Source organism: Taudactylus pleione, unplaced genomic scaffold (assembly GCF_031769625.1).
Source record: "Taudactylus pleione unplaced genomic scaffold, aTauple2 ptg000114l, whole genome shotgun sequence".
NCBI classification, from domain to species: domain Eukaryota; kingdom Metazoa; phylum Chordata; class Amphibia; order Anura; family Myobatrachidae; genus Taudactylus; species Taudactylus pleione.
Genome location: NW_028284516.1, coordinates 1,883,343 through 1,900,275, shown reverse-complemented (window position 1 = coordinate 1,900,275; position 16,933 = coordinate 1,883,343). Strand labels below are relative to the sequence as shown.

Sequence of the window (16,933 nt, the reverse complement as noted above, 5' to 3'; positions counted from 1 at the left end):
AGGTAACAGCTACATCCCCTTCCGTAAATTGATCATGACGTCATCAGCAGTGTCCAACGTCATTCCCTACAATTCAAGTGGGCATAGAGGGGGAATATAACCATGTGGCGAGTGAAGCGAGCCCGCGAGGGGTTAAATCTCTTTTTTTGGTGCACTGTGTGGGCAGGAAACTACACTTCCGCCCTCAATGCACGTCACTTCCACATACAATAACTGAAGTGGAATTAGTCTATACCCTTAACATGAAGCTGCTTCCTTCACATGATAACACAACAGGGAGAGTCGTCACACATTACTTCCGGCACGACGGCTACGGCATCCTCATGCGACCAAAAAGCCTCGAGGTTACAACTACTACTCTATAGTTAAAATTAAAATAACGTGAAACCCGTGCCCCGTACCTCATAATCCTGCCTCACCGGGGTATAACGTTGTGTGCGTGTGAGAAGAGAAAAATAAATAAATAAAAAGATCCGCAGCGTGCGCGCGCTCAGGCCCCGCCTCGCAGCCCATTGTTGTGAGCGCCATTAAGTTACCCGAGTAGTTTGCGGATCCAGCCGGCGAGGTTCAGCCGCGCGCCCTCCCGGTAATCACGTGACGGCCCCGTGTGTATGTGTGTGTCCCCGCCAGCCAGCGGGAGTGAGTGACCCGGTGCAGGTTGTCAGATGCTGATGGCTGGGAGCCGTGTATTATTGCATATGCATAGCCCATGTGTATAGGCCGGGGGGAGGGTGCTTGGCTTCTGTGGGACCATCAGTACCTGGGGGGGGGGGGGACTCTGGTGTGACAACAGCTGAAGAGACACAGGTTGTAGTCCCTTCCCCTGCCCATTGTGTGTAGGAGGATGGGGCTTCGGGGTGCTTTAACTTATTACACAGGGGAGGGTGCAGCAGGGTATGCCTGCCAGGGGGTAATCTCATGGGTACAGTCTCACACCCACCTGTTCCATTCATATGGGGGCAAGTACAGTTTCACATACAAACTTAGACATTACATCCAAGTATAGATTATTAGCAGTTTTAACAATTCAGTTATGCACGATGTGCCAGCTGCGTTCATATTGTCCATTTACAGTAGTGCCAACATTGCAAGTTTCCCTCACTCACACCTCTGTTGGGTGGGAGGGAAACCGTGTGAAGCTGTCGGATGCAATCATCTGTTCTGGGTTATTATTACATTTTATTCATAGGGTGCCACAAGTGGTCTGCAGTGCTGTACATACAGTAAAGGGTACACAGAACATTACAGTACAATACAGTAACCAAAATATAAACAGAACACAAGTAACAATTAGTAACACAATTCTCCATACACAGTACAGCTCTGAAGGTGAAGGCTGTCATAGAAGTGCTAGAGAAGAAGGCTGTGAGACAGTGAGGAGGAGGACCCTGCCCCTAGGAGCTTACAATCTAGGGGAGAGGGGGGATTGACTTATCGCACCGATGTTGGAGAATTGAATGCTCCCCTTAGGGGGAGATGTATCAAATCTTATAAAGAGGAAATTGGAAGCGTTGCCCATAGCAACCAAACTCTAGCTATCATTTACATTTTAATAAAATAAGCAGCACCTTCACTTCTCCTCAGTACATCTTCTCCATCATGATATAACTTATCTCCTGTGTGGTCCTTGATGTTGGGGTAACCTGTTGAGTGTCAAATTTTAATGTTCTGATCAAATACTGTGATTGGAAATGGTTCAAAAATATTCATATTCCCTTCAAGGCAAGATCCAGTGTTATATTACTGAAATTCATCCCCTCCCTAACCAATCAAACAATGGCAAGATGCAATGGGCCAAGAGAAAGGACGGCAGCATGTTTTGGCTCTCCAGCTGTTGTCACACCAGATATTTCACTATCCTGTGGAGTTTTCCATTTGGAGTAGGACAATGAGACTTGCTGAGCTATTGATAAGGGTTTAAGAGACTTGGAAAATCATGCAAATTCCAATAGAACCATAGAATAATGTTTAGGGAATGCCATTCACGTCTAGCATCCTTAAGATCATAATAATATTAACGTGGATGTATTCATACTGTAATGTGTCTTAAGTATCCTGCTGTGCAGCTGAGTTTGTAGGAGAATAATTGCTAAAATGTACAGATAACACCTGTAGGACATGGTGTAATCTATAATTTAGTAATCCTTATATCAAAGATGTTGTGCATCATAATACCCTGCACCTTACACCCTCAGATGGCACTAAGTATAACTCCTTAGTCCATTAAAATGTATGCAGGATGGAGCATAGAGAAATTGGGATTATGTTTGTATTGTACATTTGTACAGTGCACTACACATTATATAATAAATATAAGCTGTGAAATGTCTGCTCCTTGATGTGCTATTATCTATTGCTGATCACTTTTGATATCGGAACTTGTATGCAGAATCAGATGTAAGAGTTTTTTCTTTTACCAGTGACACCATCCAGCTTTGTATTTGGTACCTGAATCTATTTTATGTGAATTGCAAACTCCAGGAGTAACGCATCTATAAAGTCATCCCAGAAATGATTGCACAGTAAGATACCTGCTCCTTTCCAATGATGATAGCAACTCAGTTTACTGCTGGAGAAATCGTATACACCACCTAAAGTAAGTAGATCGAATTTGTGTGTGAAGATTGAAACTTTTTCACTGAACGCTGGTGTATTTGAATAACACAAAAAGTAAATGTGCTTAGTACAGTGGTTCCCAAACTGTGCATCGTGGCACCCTGGGGTGCCTGGGGACACTTGCAGGGGTGCCTCAGGTTGGTGGTCCAGCACCAAATCAAATTATTTATGGTCAATGTAATGTAAATATGTGGACAAACAGAAGCGCAAACCTGTCAACCACCACATAACTGTACCTAAGGATGACAGGTCAGCACAATTTACTTCACTTTACTATATTTCTGAATTTCATGGCTTAGGGGTGCCATGAAAACAATGCTGATACTCTCGGGCACCGTGGTTCAATAATGTTTGGGAACCACTGGCTTAGTACTTATTATTCTATCCGGACTATAGATCTACATGAAAAAAGTCGACAATGTCTAGATAGACACCAGATGTTAGACAGACAATAGGTTGGCTGGAACAAGGTTGGCATGAAAATGGTCAATATTTTTTTTTTTTTTTTTTTTAAGTTAGGGTTAGACACTTACCTCGGTGGTCAGGGTTAGGCACTAGAAAGCACTGTTAGGGTTAGACACTTAGCCGATGATTAGGGTTCAGTACCAGGAGGGAGGGTGAAGATTAGGGTTAGAAAAAAAGTCGACCATTTTATGTTGATCTTTTAACCATGTCGACAGTTTGTACCGTTTGAATCGTCTGTGTTGACAGTGTGTACCCATACTGATCCTCACACTGAAAGCGCTACATTTAGCAGCGTTCCTCGCATTATCTACTAGGAAATGTGTGTGTGTGTATATAGGGCAAAGGAACCCATACTAGGGTCCCACTGCATCCCTATCTTGACCATTGTGCATACCAGCATGCAGTATTAGTGACTGGTAGACCCCAGCCGCTCACACACACAATGGAAGCTCCTCTATGCTGCTATATAGCCCACACAGTGCTGCTGCGCTCTTACTGCCGCAGCGTTATCACTACCGTCCGTCTTTATCTTTCGGGGCACGGCCACCCTCAGTACTGTAATAACCTGACCATTCTCCCACCGATGCAGCTGCCACCATCTTCAGAGATCCGCCGGGACTAAACCTGAGCCGCCACACGCTAGGCCTGGAAGGGTGCCACTTCTGCCGCTCCTGCGCTCATTGGTTGTGATCAACACCGCTAAACAAGTCAATGCAGAGTGGGGGGGAGCGTGTTCTGCACTGGGACCACCCGGCAAGTTCCTATGCCTGCCACTGAGGGGGAAGCCTGCTGCGCTGCCACTGAACGGGAGAGAGCCACAGCCGGCCGGGCCTGATGAAATGATCTTGCAGGCCGTAGGTTCGCCATCCCTAATATAGGATATGAGCATATTTAGCAGTGCCTCTGCCTCACCTTATCAGCTCCCTCATTGTTTTTAAACCACTGAAACTGTCATAATCCTTATTCAAAATGATGAGCGCACAAGACTGAAATGAGCTAAAAGGATTGTGAGACACAAACAATAGAAGAAATGGCAGCAATCCACTAATCTTCAGTAGTGTCCAAGATAGAGAGCACATCTCTGTGTGCGCCTGAAATGAGGGTGTTGCCTAGCAGGTGGCTCCATAAGGGCTTGGCGCATTTTAAAATCGGGCAGTGCCCCACTGAAACAGCCTAATGGGAACGCTATTCAGTAAAACACAGACCATCTACTGAAGGGGTGCTGAGATGTTTGTGACTATTATTATTATTGTACTTTTATTTGTGGGGCACAACAAGACCTGCTTACAAAAGTACAGCACACACATAACCAGACAAAAACAATATATACATGGTAGTCAATAACTACATCTAGACATGGTTGACACAAAGTGTTCAGTAAGTGGGGACAAAAGGGGTGGGTTAGAAGGAGAACAGGTAATCCTTAATAAACAAATGGGTTTTAAGAGCTCCTTTGGAGAGGGGGGAATGGTCTGATAGTCAGAGGGAGTGAGTTCCAGTGGTGGGGAGCAGCATATGAGAACTTTTGGTTTTCAGTTGGGAAGCGAGCAGGCTGTCATAGACAGAGCCAAGTGGGCAGTTTGTGAAGGGAGATGAGTGGGTGGGGGCTTTATAGATGAGTGTGAGGAATTTGGATTGTACCCCGGGCCTGATTCAGACCCGGTCAGAAGGCTGCGTTCGCATGCAGCTATCAGCAGCCAAAGTATGCAAATCCCGTAATCGCTAGCAAGACATTAGCACGCCCACTATGTCTTGCCGTCCGATCGCGGTATGTATTTAGACGCCTACCAGTCTGACACAACGCCCACTTTCCCTTAGTTACATACATCATCTCCAGGAAGTGTATTAAACAATCGGTAACATCGGAACCCATACGCAGCACTTGTGGTTGACCATACCCTACCGCAAGCACTGCAAGTGCTGCTGTGTTTAATATAGTCATGTGACGTGTATGCTGACGATGCGTCTTAATTGTGCACACCCCTGAAACGGCGTACACATGCCTGCGTTCGCACCCAACCCTCCCCCCGCCCGTTACCATCGACCACCCCCTATCACCACGGCATGTCCTTTCACTCATGCTTGCTTGTACAGGATGCAAATGCTTCTTGATCGCATGGACTAGTTGGTACACGCGCAGTGCGTCTTATACGCATGCGCAGATTACAAACATTGGCAGGCTACGTGCGAACGCGCAGCCTTGCGACTGTGTCTGAATCAGGCACTCTGTACGGGAAGGGGAGCTAGTGTTTGGCTTGGTGGAGAGCTGAGCAGGCACAGTGCAGGTGGAGTTTTAGGATAGACTGTAGTGGAGAGATGTGGGAGTAGGGAAGGCTAAATTGGAGGAGGTTGCAGTAGTCCTGTCAAAAGTTTTAGTGAGCGGATGAGGTCCTGAATCCCTTTCTGTGAACTTCTAAAGGATCTTTGTACCCAGTATGAATACATAATTTATAAAGTGGATAGTGACACTGCTATTATGTCTTGTTTGCACAGGATCTGTTACTGTTCCATTGGCCAGGACACTGGTTTCAAGGAAAATCTGATAGTTGTCTCCCACTGAATGTGGAAGCCAGATAATTTTGCACTAAAAGTAATTAACCCTTGGCTGAGAAGCAAATGACATGGTTCCTAATCACCACTCTGGATTCCACTACAGGCTCAGGCTTGGTCTATATGGCATGCATAGGAGGGTCCAGCGGCACCGCCAACTAAGACATTTTTGCACCTCGCTATATTTGAAAATGTTAAAACTAGAATTTGTACTCTTTATTCTCCGGGTTGCTAGCTAATCGTGTCCAGCGTTGCAGGGTTTCTTCTTCCAGTGGATTCCTTCACCTTCCAATCTCTGGGCATCAGATAGACATTAAGAGCTGTGAGGTGGGAAAAGTTCAGAGGTGACACTGCACATCTAATATAATGTGTAACAACTTCCTTATTATTCATCTGGCTTTAAAATGCAGCTTTAATTCTTTAATTGTGTTTTTGTTTTTTATTTAACGTTGCAAGCAGCATTTTTATTCCGTAAATATTGAGCAATAAATTACTTAAACCTGACCGATTTTAATGTGTTTTAACACAGGTTTGTAAGGCAGAAGTCTTTCACTGCCCATGACTTTCAGAGAGGAACCGTTTTGTGCTGCTACATGTAAAAATATTGTTTTTCCTTCTTCAGAGTCCATAGGGCTCCACAGGGAGACCTTGGGGTGTAGGTGGTGGATGAGGACACCGGGCAACACGCAGTTAAAGCTTTAGCTCCTTGGGTGCACCGGTCCATCCCCCTATACCCCGCCCCTCCAGTTTTGCCGGTGCCCGGCCGGAGTCGTGTCACCATTATGCAGTGACCAGCTTAGGCAGCCCAAATAGCTTTTATTTTTATGATTTGTTTATTATATATTTTCCTGTGAGCGCGCAGCAGCAGACTGTTCACATGATGTATGTGCTGTTGCTCCATCACCCCTCCAGCAGCCGCAACGCCAGTTACGGCTGGGGATTTTGCCGGGCATCCGGGGATCTTCGCTAGTCGCCCCTGCGGATAGACCCAGACTGCAACCTGGACGCAAGGGGACTGGTAAGGCAGGTCGTCGCTAGTGGTGACTCGCGCATTGGCAGTCATACCTCCGGTCTCATGGGACAGACCGGAGGCGCTGTGTGTGGACAAAGGCTCCATCCATCGTGATCCACTAGACCACCGGGTACATATGGATCAGGAATCCAGCGTCCCGGTGGGTAAACAATCAGCATGGGGAGGTCAGCTTTCCAAGGTAGCTTGCCTGAAATCGATATACTCTTTCAGGGGCTGTTGCCTGTCCAAACATGGCTATTGCATGGGTGGCTAAAGCTATAGAGCGCTGGGCTGACGCACTTGAAGATTCTTTTTGCTCAGAGGTTTCTAGGGATCAGATGTCTTTTGTTGCTCACATTCGAGATGCAGCTTCCTATATTGGAGAAGCAACATTGGATGCCACTCCCCTAACCTCCAGAGTCTCGGCCGCAGCTGTGTCTGCCCGCCGTACCCTGTGACTGTGCTCATGGAAGGCAGATGCGGATTCCAAGAAAGGCCTTAAAGGATTACCCTATAATGGGGAGATCTGTTTGGCCCAGAAATTGACAAGATTGTAACCATGTTGGCAGCATCAAAAACTGCATTTCTGCCTTCAGCAATGTCTACTACAAGGCCTCGGACTATATCTTTTAAGTTTTTTCGTCCTCAAGGAAAGCCTAAAGGTCAGTCCTTTCCTAGGCAGTCGGCCTCCACGAGGGCCGCCAAGCCCAGGATCAAGCAGACGTGGAACACCAGACTCCCTGCTTCAAAACCCGAGATTAAACCCTCAGCCTGACAAGATGGGCCTCCTTCTGGGGGATCCCAGAGTGGGAGGCCGACTTCTTCAGTTTGCCCAGTGCTGGTGTCAAACCACCATGGATGCTTGGGTAAGAGAAGTGGTCTCTCACGGGTACGCCCTCTCATTTCTCAGACTGCCTCCCCACCAGTTTTTCTACACAAGCCTTCCTTCAGACCCGAACAAGGCCTTACAAATCCAGAAAGCCAAACAGTCCTTGCTGCAAGCAGGGGTAATTGTAACAGTCCCACTATCTCAGCGAGGGACTAGTTATTATTCTACTCTTTCTGATTCAGAAGCCGAATGGGTCTCATCGGCCTATCCTCAACCTCAAATCCATGAACAAATTCCTCAGGGTGCCAAGGTTCAGGATGGAAACCCTATGCTCTATCATCCTAGCTATGGAGCCTGGGGACTTTATGGTATCTCTGCATATTCAGGACGCGTACCTAGTGCCCTCTCATCAGCGATATCTCCTGTTTGCTATACTATAGCAACACTTCCAATTTCATGCTCTGCCCTTCGGATTATCCACAGCTCCACGTGTGTTTACCAAAATAATGGCGGACCACCTGCGTGGTCAGGGCGTCCGACTGCTACCATATCTGGACGACCTCCTGCTCTTAGCAGGTTCCCCTAAGGTGCTTCACCGCCATCTGCAACTGACCATTGCTTTCCTGCACAAACACGGATGGTTAGTCAACTGGAAAGAGTCCTCCCTGAATCCCTCACAGAGAGTGATTCATTTGGGAGCCCTGCTGGGTTCTCAGGATCAAAGAATCTTTCTGACATTAGACAAGATCTCCACACTTCAACTACGAGTGCGCAGATGTCTCCACAGTTGCCGAGTGTCGATCCACTCGGCAATGCAGGTTCTGGGATACATGGTGCCCACCTTCGACATGGTGGAGTATGCTCAGTTCCACTCCAGGCCTTTGCAAAGGCTGATCCTCTCCAGGTGGAACGGGTTACCCCAACGGTTCAAAGCTCAGACGATGGTGCTCTCTAAGGAGGTGCGTCTGTCTCTATCTTGGTGGATACAGACATCTTATCTAACCAAGGGTCGCCCCTTTTGGATCCCGGACTGGGTCAACGGATCCCTAACAACTGACGCCAGTCCCTGGGCTGGGGCGCAGTGACCGGTCCGCATTCTTTTCAGGGCCATTGGACATCGGTCGAATCAACCCTGCCCTCAACATATTGGGACTTCGAGCCATCTACAGAGCCCTCATACTGGCCCAGGACATACTTCACAGAAAACCTGTATAGGTTCAGTCCGACAATAGCACAACAGTGGCTTACATCAACCATCAAGGAGGCACTCAGTCGGGCAGCAATGACAGAAGTGGCACGCATTCTGACATGGGCCAAGCGGCACCTCCCGGCCATCTCTGCAGTGTTCATACCGGGAGTTCTCAATTGGGAAGCAGATCAACTCATCTGTCATGACGTGTCTCTTCACCAAGAGGTGTTTCAACTCCTAGTGAACAAGTGGGGACTCCCAGAGGTGGGCCTCATGGCCTCCCGACACATTAAAAAATTGCCATTGTACGGGTCCAGAACAAGAGATGCCGAGGCAACCTTTGTGGATGCTCTGTCAGTGAAGAGGACCTTCCAGTTTGCCTACCTATTCCCTCCAGTCTCCCTTCTTCCTCGAGTTTTTCGGAAGTTCAAACAAGACGGATGCACTGTTCTGCTGGTAGTTCTAGCTTGGCTCAGACATCATTGTTACTTAGATCTTAGCAGTCTCTCCATCGACACTCCATTCCTGCTGCCTCAATGACCGGACCTGTTGTCTCAAGGTCCTTGCCTTTACCTGGACCTGGGTCGTCTGTCTTTGATGGCTCTTGAGACATCCCTCCTGAGGTTCAAAGGTTTCTCTAGCGTTATAGTTAAAACTATACTCGGAGTGCGTAAGCCAGCCTCTGCTCGGATCTACCATAGAGTGTGGCATACATATTTCCAATGGTGTCGTACTAGAAGCTCTGACCCTCAGGTGTTTAGGATTTCCAGAGTCCTGGCCTTCCTTCAAGCTGGATTTTACCTAGGACTCATTTGGCCTCACTGAAAGTGAATGTCTCTGCTCTGTCCATTTGGTTCCAGCGTAGGCTTGCTCCACTATCGGACATCCACACCTTCCTCCAAGGTGTCCACCAGATTCAACCTCCCATTGTCCCTCCAGTGGCTCCTTGGGATTTGTCAGTAGTTCTTTGTGCCCTCCAGGGTCCTCCATTTGAACCCCTGGATTCTGTAAAATTCAAGTGGTTAACAGCGAAGACTTTCTTCTGGCTATAGCGTCAGCCAGAAGAGTCAGATTTAGGGGCACTCTCCTATCGCTCCCCATTTCTAATTTTCCACTAGGATAGGGCAGTACTTCGCACTCGCCCTTGGTTCCTTCCAAAAGTTGTTACTAGTTTCCACATTAATGAGGAAATTGTAGTCCCGGGCTTTCAATCACTAGACCTCTCGGCAGGTCTCCTTGGATGTGGACCGTATCTCTTCTTTTCAGAAATCGGACTCCTTATTTGTGCTCTATGGATTTCACAAGAAAGGATGGCCAACCAACATGCAAACATTGGCTAGTTGGCTTTGCATGACTATCTCACAGGCTTACACGCAGGCAGGCTTTCCTGTTCCGGCTACTGTTACTGCTCATTCTACTCGCTCTGTGGGTTCCTCGTAAGCAGCTCACCGTGGCACCTCAGCTAAACTGCTTTGTAAGGTGGCCACATGGTCCTTTGTCCATACCTTTTGTGAGGTTCTATGCATTTGATACATTTGCCTCTCAGGATGTTTCATTTGGGCCCTGGATTTTCCTCTCAACGCAGGAATGTCCCCATCCTTAAATGAAAGCTTTGGGACATCCCCAAGGTCTCTCTGTGGAGCCCTATGGACCCTGAAGAAAAAAATGAGTTATGGTAAACCTTACCTTTTGTTAACTTTCTTCATCCATAGGGACCACAGGGCACCCGCCCTGACGCACCTGGCTTCATATGGGCTCTGTTTCTGGTCACTGGTTTTCTGTCTCCTTCTCCGTGAGAGTGATTCTTGTATGTACCAGTCTTGCTTCTCTCTTCTCCTCTTCCTCCTCCGGCCTTTGGCTTTTCACGAACGGAGGTGCCTCTGGCTCGGGGGCGGGGTATAGGGAAATGGACCGGTGCATCCTGGGAGCTAAAGCTTTAACTGCGTGGTGCCCAGTGTCCTCATCCACCACCTTCACCCCAAGGTCTCCCTGTGGACCCTATGGACTTCGAAGAAAGAGAGTTAACAAAGGTAAATTTTTACCATAACACTTATTTTTCTCATTATTTAATTCAATTGGGCCTAGCCTTCAAGCTAAGTGGAGGAAACTTTCTTTAACAGGCTATAGTAAAACTCTGCCTTTATCAGATGACTCCTGTAGGTGTGTGCTGCCATCAATGACTTGCATATTCCATCAAGGGCACATTCAAAACAAAAATGGGAAGACCTACTAATGTGTGGGGCCGTATTGAGGGCCTGATTCAGAGCCGCTTGTTCACTCTGAGCGATGTTCGCATAACTGCGCATGCGTATGGGTCGTAATGCGCATGCGCAAACCAGTCATTGCGGTCGGAAAACGTGCGCTCGCAGAACAGCGAGGGGCTGCTAATTTGACAGATTGTACCGTTTGTGGGTGGTAACAGGGGAAGGTGCTTGAAAACGGGGGAGTGGAGATCCGAACGAAGGCGTGTCTAACGGTAAGAAGGGCATTTAATGGGAGTGCATAATTAGTAAAGGAGCGTCATCGACCACGTCACTTGGTTGTCTTTTAGCCTGAACAGCTCGCAGTGATTGCGGTAGGAAAAACCTACCACAAGCACTGCGAGCAGTTCAGATGCCTTTCGATGTACCCGATTAATCAAATAATACCGGAGATGACGTTTGATGCGAACGGCAAAGGGGTATCTTTACAAAATAGTGAGCTCATTTTTCGTTCGCTCGCTCAGACATAGAGGCGTCAACAAACCGCAATGAGCGAGCGCACAATTTAAATAGACGACCCCTTTTTTTGAACGACCGTCCGCATATAGGACCTCATTCAGAGCCGCTCGCTATTTGCGCTCGTTCGTTCAAAAAAAAGGGGTGGCTATTCAAATGATCCGTTCGCTCTTTGCGGTCTGTTCACGCCTATAAGTCTGAACGAGCGAGCAAAACTTGCGGTCGAAATTTTGAAAAATACGCCCCCTGGCCGCTCGCATCATACGTCATGTCCGCTATTTATTAGATTAATCGAGTACATCGAACAGCGTATGAACTGCTCGCTATTCTTGTGGTTGGTTTTTCCGACCACTATATTGCGAGCAGTTCTGACTATAAAATAACCAAGTGACGTGGTCAATGACGCTGCTGTATTAATTATGCACACCCATAAAACGCCCGCTTTGACCTTTAAGCACGCCTGCATTCTGATCTCCACTCCCCGTTTTCAAGCACCTTCCCCTGTTACCACCCACATACGCCTCATTCTGTCACTCAAAGTAGCAGGCACTCGCTATATAGCGAACAAACGATTTTTGGCCGCACTGACTGGTTCCGCGCATGCGTATTATAAACCGTACGCATGCGCAGATGGGCGAACATCGCTCGGAACGAGCGTACTGCCGCTTACGAGCGGCTCTGAATCAGGCCCATAGCGTCCGGGTCTGAATCAGGCCCTGAGTGCATACAAACACCAAATTTATTTTTTTTTGTTTAATTCGCAAATACTAAACTATAATTTTATGTTGCTGAAATGAAAAAAGTGTAGCAAAAAAAAACTATATATATATATATTTTTTTTCCTCCAACAGGTGACTGAGAATGTATGTAACTCTTCGGTTAGAGGGTCTGTCAAGTTCTGCATGCTCGCGTGATATTCGAGATTATTTTTCTGGATTGAAAATTCCCTTGGGAGGTGTGACTGTCATTGGTGGGAAACTTGGCAAAGCTTTTGTTAACTTCCTAACATGGGAAGATGCGCGGCAAGCAATTCAGCAGTCAGGCCGTCCCTTAAAGGATTCCACCATTTGTGTTTCACTCAGCTCTAGAGAAGAAATGGAACGTGCTTTACAAAACACTGAAATCCTTGCAAAAACGTTGATATCTGATAACAAAGGAACGCAGGAGGAAAAGAATAGAGATGAAAGCGATGCGTCTCTCAGAACACAATTATATTTACGTATAAAAGTTAGTGATTCTGAAGCAACATTAACAGATATCAGAAGGTACTTTCATAGACTTCAGATTATAGATGTATTGTACTTTAAAGATGAACGATCAGTTAGGAGTGGTGATGCAATAGTCAAATTTGCCTCTAATGCCGATGCAGCTGATGGTCTCAATAGAAATAAGGATAGTAAGTCTATACGTGTGTCATGGTCTAGTGAAGAAGATTGGCTTACATATGGTGGCATAGAGGATGAGGATTCACATTCAAGACATGGAAGAAAAAGAACCCGCTCTAGGTCTCCGCGCAGACACTTTAGGTCTCCGCGCAGGCGTTCCAGGTCTCCGCGCAGGCGTTCCAGGTCTCCGCGCAGGCGTTCCAGGTCTCCGCGCAAGCGTTCCAGGTCTCTGAGACAGTATTCTCGATCTTCGTCTAGGCATTCTAGGTCTCCACAAAGTCAATCAGATGGGTATAGAAAAAGAACCCGTTCCAGGTCTCTGCGCAGACACTATAGGTCTTCACGTAGGCGTTCCAGGTCTCCTCTGAGGCGTTCCAGGTCTCCTCTGAGGCGTTCCAGGTCTCAGAGACAGTATTCTCGATCTTCTTCTAGGCATTCTAGGTCTCCACAAAGTCAATCAGATGGGCATAGTTCTATTTCAGAAGAGTTTTATGTGCATGTGTTGAACTTAAGCTACAGTGTGGGTAAATCGGACTTAAAGAAGTTGTTTTATAATTACGTGAGCGACAATAACATTACATTTGTGCATGATGAACAAGGCAATAGAACAAGGGAATGTTTTGTCATGTTCACAAGTGATGAACAACGTAGAAAAGTTCTTCGGTTTGACAAATGTATGTTTAAGGGACGTTACCTGTATATATCCTCTATTTCTAAATCGAGCATGCAAAAGTTGCTTGCAGAAAAGAAAGCAATGTTCTCACTGGATTATTCAAATGGCCAATATTTTTACTTGAGAAGTTTTCCTTCCGATGTTTCTAAAAGTGATGTTCAGGAATTCTTTTCTGGCTTTTCTCTAAATGAAGAGGAAATTTATCTTCTATGTGACAAAAAAGGAGTTTCACTAGGGGAAGTATTGGTAAAATTCTCCACCAAAGAAGAAATCGCAGAGGCTGATAAATTACATCGGAAAAAGTTCAAAGGCAAAGAAATTCCATTGAAACGTATCCCTGAGGAAAAGTTGAAAAGCATTCTGCGTGAGTATTCTGTAATTGCAGGACCTACAGATCCATATGACTGTGTAACCCAGGAAGACGATACACCTGAAGATAATTGTTTAACCCAGGAAGATGGATCATCTAAAGATAAAGGAGGCAATAAAACTGATTTGTGCGATACCCAGGATGCCAGCACAGCTGACAATGATTTTTTTCAGATAGACCATGAGTGTGTTACTCAGGCAGATGATGTAGATGATGCCTCCGATGATGACTCTGATACTAATGCAGATATTAAACATGAGGATACATCTTTCATCCAGGCAGACGATGCCCCCAATGAGGAGTCTGATACCAATGCAGATATTAAACATGAGGATACATCTTTCATCCAGACAGACAATGCCCCCAATATGGAGTCTGATACCAATGCAGATATTAAACATGAGGATAAATGTGTCATCCAGACAGATGATGCCCCCAATGATGTGTCTCATACCAATGCAGATATTAAACAAAAGGATAAATGTGTCATCCAGGCAGATGATGCCCCCAATGAGGAGTCTGATACCCATGCAGATATTAAACTAGAAGTCATGCAGGTACACGATGCCCCCATTGATGAGTCTGATACCCATGCAGATAATAAACATGAGGCCACATGTGTTGTCCAAACAGATGATGCCCCCAATGATGTGTCTGATACCCATGCAGGTGTTAAACATGAGGGTAAGTGTGTCATCCAGGCAGATAGTGCACCCAATGATGACTGTGTTTCAAAGGCAAATTGCACGCATGGCAGTGAGACCGGCAATGATGAAGCTATGTGAAGGGACACGTCTGCAGAAATTCAGCCGCACAGTCCATAGACTGAGCTTACTCTTTTATATTTCAAAGACATAACACCTGTGCAGGATTCTAAAAATAAAACTTTCTTTGTAGGATTGTATATTTGAAGTGAAACTCGCAGTTACACATGTGACACAAACACGTGGCAGATGAGATTTGGAAAAACCAAATGGGTGTCACCTTCTTGTGTGGTTTGGAAAGATTTTGCCTTATTTGTCTCCCTTGAGTAGCAGGAAGGCTTTTGTGCCTCCCTTGGGACTCTCTAATCATCGTGACACCACCACCTTCTGCTGCTGCTGAAGTGTTATATAATGAGGGCTGAGATTGCTGCCCACATATGTATAATATCTTTGTATTTTCCTGCTCTTATTGCAATGTATCTACGAAGCAATGTCTTGACGGTTGTAGCATGCAGTGGTCTTGGTGGTGATAGAGACAGGATGGATCCCAAGGGAGGTACCTTCATGTATCTGCTACTCAGATGGGAAATGCAGCAGCAGAGGGAATATGTGTCCTCTCATTGACTCCATATTTCTGTAGTGATCTCTGTAAGTCTCAAACTTTGCCAAGTTCTGAAGAATCTGTGTCTGTAGTAAATGTATGTAAAAGCATCTTTGGGATAGATATCCACTTACTCTAATGCATTCTGAACACATTGCACATGGAACAGTAAATGATCAGTAGCTTGTATACAACACACATTTACTTTGTGTTGCCACTCTGTGTGTAGTCTGTCAAATGCACTGGAATACAGTATGGCTTGTGTGGAATAGTGATGACAAATAGACCTTTTAAATGACTTTAAATATGCCATTTGCTAGGAAACGTTGTTAGATATGACATCTCTGCTTCATAAAATGGACTGTTTCATACAATTACCTTACTCATATCTATGTTGTGCAAATTTGCAGTGTTTAACTGAATAGTAAATAAAGCTAATACATTGCTGGACAAGCCTCAAGATGCACCTAACATTTGGGAGTCATCAGCAATTGTGACAGCTACACTGGAGGACTTCTCAGATGCAGTATTTAATGGCAGGCGCACAACTGCCATTAAACACTGCAGGTATCTAATGAGTGTTGTAATGTAGCGGTTTTACTCTGCTTCCTCTATTAAATGCCAGCACATTGCAGATACTACAAACGGGTAGACAGTCCAACCAGGTTTGCATAGGGTTCACTCACTCTATACAGCCAAAGATAGGCCCACCTAACTAGTGAGGTAACCGTGTTACTGCACTAGATGTTGTGGAATTACACACCCCAACATGTGTTAACACCAAAACTATGTCAGGGCATGCTGAGATGTGTATTCCACAGCAGCTGGAGTGCCACAGATTGCCTACCCCTGAATTAGTCTGTGAGTAGCTCACGGTCAAAGTAATTCCTCTGAAACACCTCCTAGAGGATTTGTCCAATATTGCAGCATGTAATACACTTAATCAAAACCAGTCACATTAGGTATAGTGGTAAGTGTCTGACAGCAATAATGGTCACCATTGACTTTTTTGAATTGTTCAAGCTACACAATTCAAGTACCAAATAGCCTTAAACTAAAGGGGACAATAATCCTATAACTCAGTTTTCTAGAATGAGGAGCAGGTGCTATGTGTGGGCAGAATCTCAGTATAAAATATAGTCCATTTTATGAAGCAAAGATCTAATAAGTGGAGTCGGACAGAAAATCTTCCTTAAATGTTTGGGTTTTTTATGTAAGTTCTCCTTTAAATATTTTCCTTTCCTATAAAGTGAAACTCGTTTTCTGTTATGTAAATAGTTTAATTGTTATATATAGTTATTGTATAATCTTGAGCTTTTTTGTCACAAAACTTCTAGTAATAATCTCACAGGCTATGAAACTGCATTGTGTTCTGATCAGTGTCTTTCCTGAATCTGCCTTTGTTTCCTAAAGTTATTATCCAATTATTTATCTTTATTCTACATGTAGATTATGTGGTGTTGAGGTGGAAATTGGTGTTTATTGATCATTGATTTCCAACCGTAATAGTAATGATTATAATAAACATGAAAAGGATAAAACTGTCTGCCCCAATCATTTAAAAAAGCATTATTTTAATGCCAAGGTTAATATACAATTAGAAAAGACAAATACTTTCCCGGTAGCACATGAATGTTAGGAAATAACCAGTTGTACATTCTCCACTCCAACAATTTTTGCAAACATTTTACACGAAGAAGGTCTTCTACCGTATAAGATTTGTTATTTTGCAACTTCACTAATTAACTGGCAAATTTTTTTTCCAAAAATGATCAGAAATTGTTCAGTTTTTTTTTTTATGATTGAATTGGGTCAAAAACCT

At 45.2% G+C, this 16,933-nt stretch overlaps 1 protein-coding gene across 5 annotated transcripts; it reads left to right on the top strand.

Annotated features, from left to right (window-relative positions):
* The first annotated feature begins 274 nt into the window (after positions 1-274).
* LOC148524910 (RNA-binding protein 12B-like) lies at positions 275-16,641 on the top strand. Of its 5 annotated transcripts, none has more exons than XM_088471382.1 (3): positions 275-344; positions 2,421-2,596; positions 12,230-16,641. In XM_088471382.1, exon 3 carries the CDS (start codon positions 12,240-12,242, stop codon positions 14,589-14,591), a length of 2,352 nt encoding a protein of 783 aa, XP_088327508.1. In that variant the 5' UTR covers positions 275-344; positions 2,421-2,596; positions 12,230-12,239; the 3' UTR covers positions 14,592-16,641. The 5 variants fall into 5 exon arrangements, with proteins under 5 accessions (XP_088327508.1, XP_088327505.1, XP_088327506.1 ...); XM_088471379.1 differs by lacking the exon at positions 275-344 and adding an exon at positions 419-586; XM_088471380.1 differs by lacking the exon at positions 275-344 and adding an exon at positions 573-639.
* The last annotated feature ends 292 nt before the right edge of the window (positions 16,642-16,933 follow it).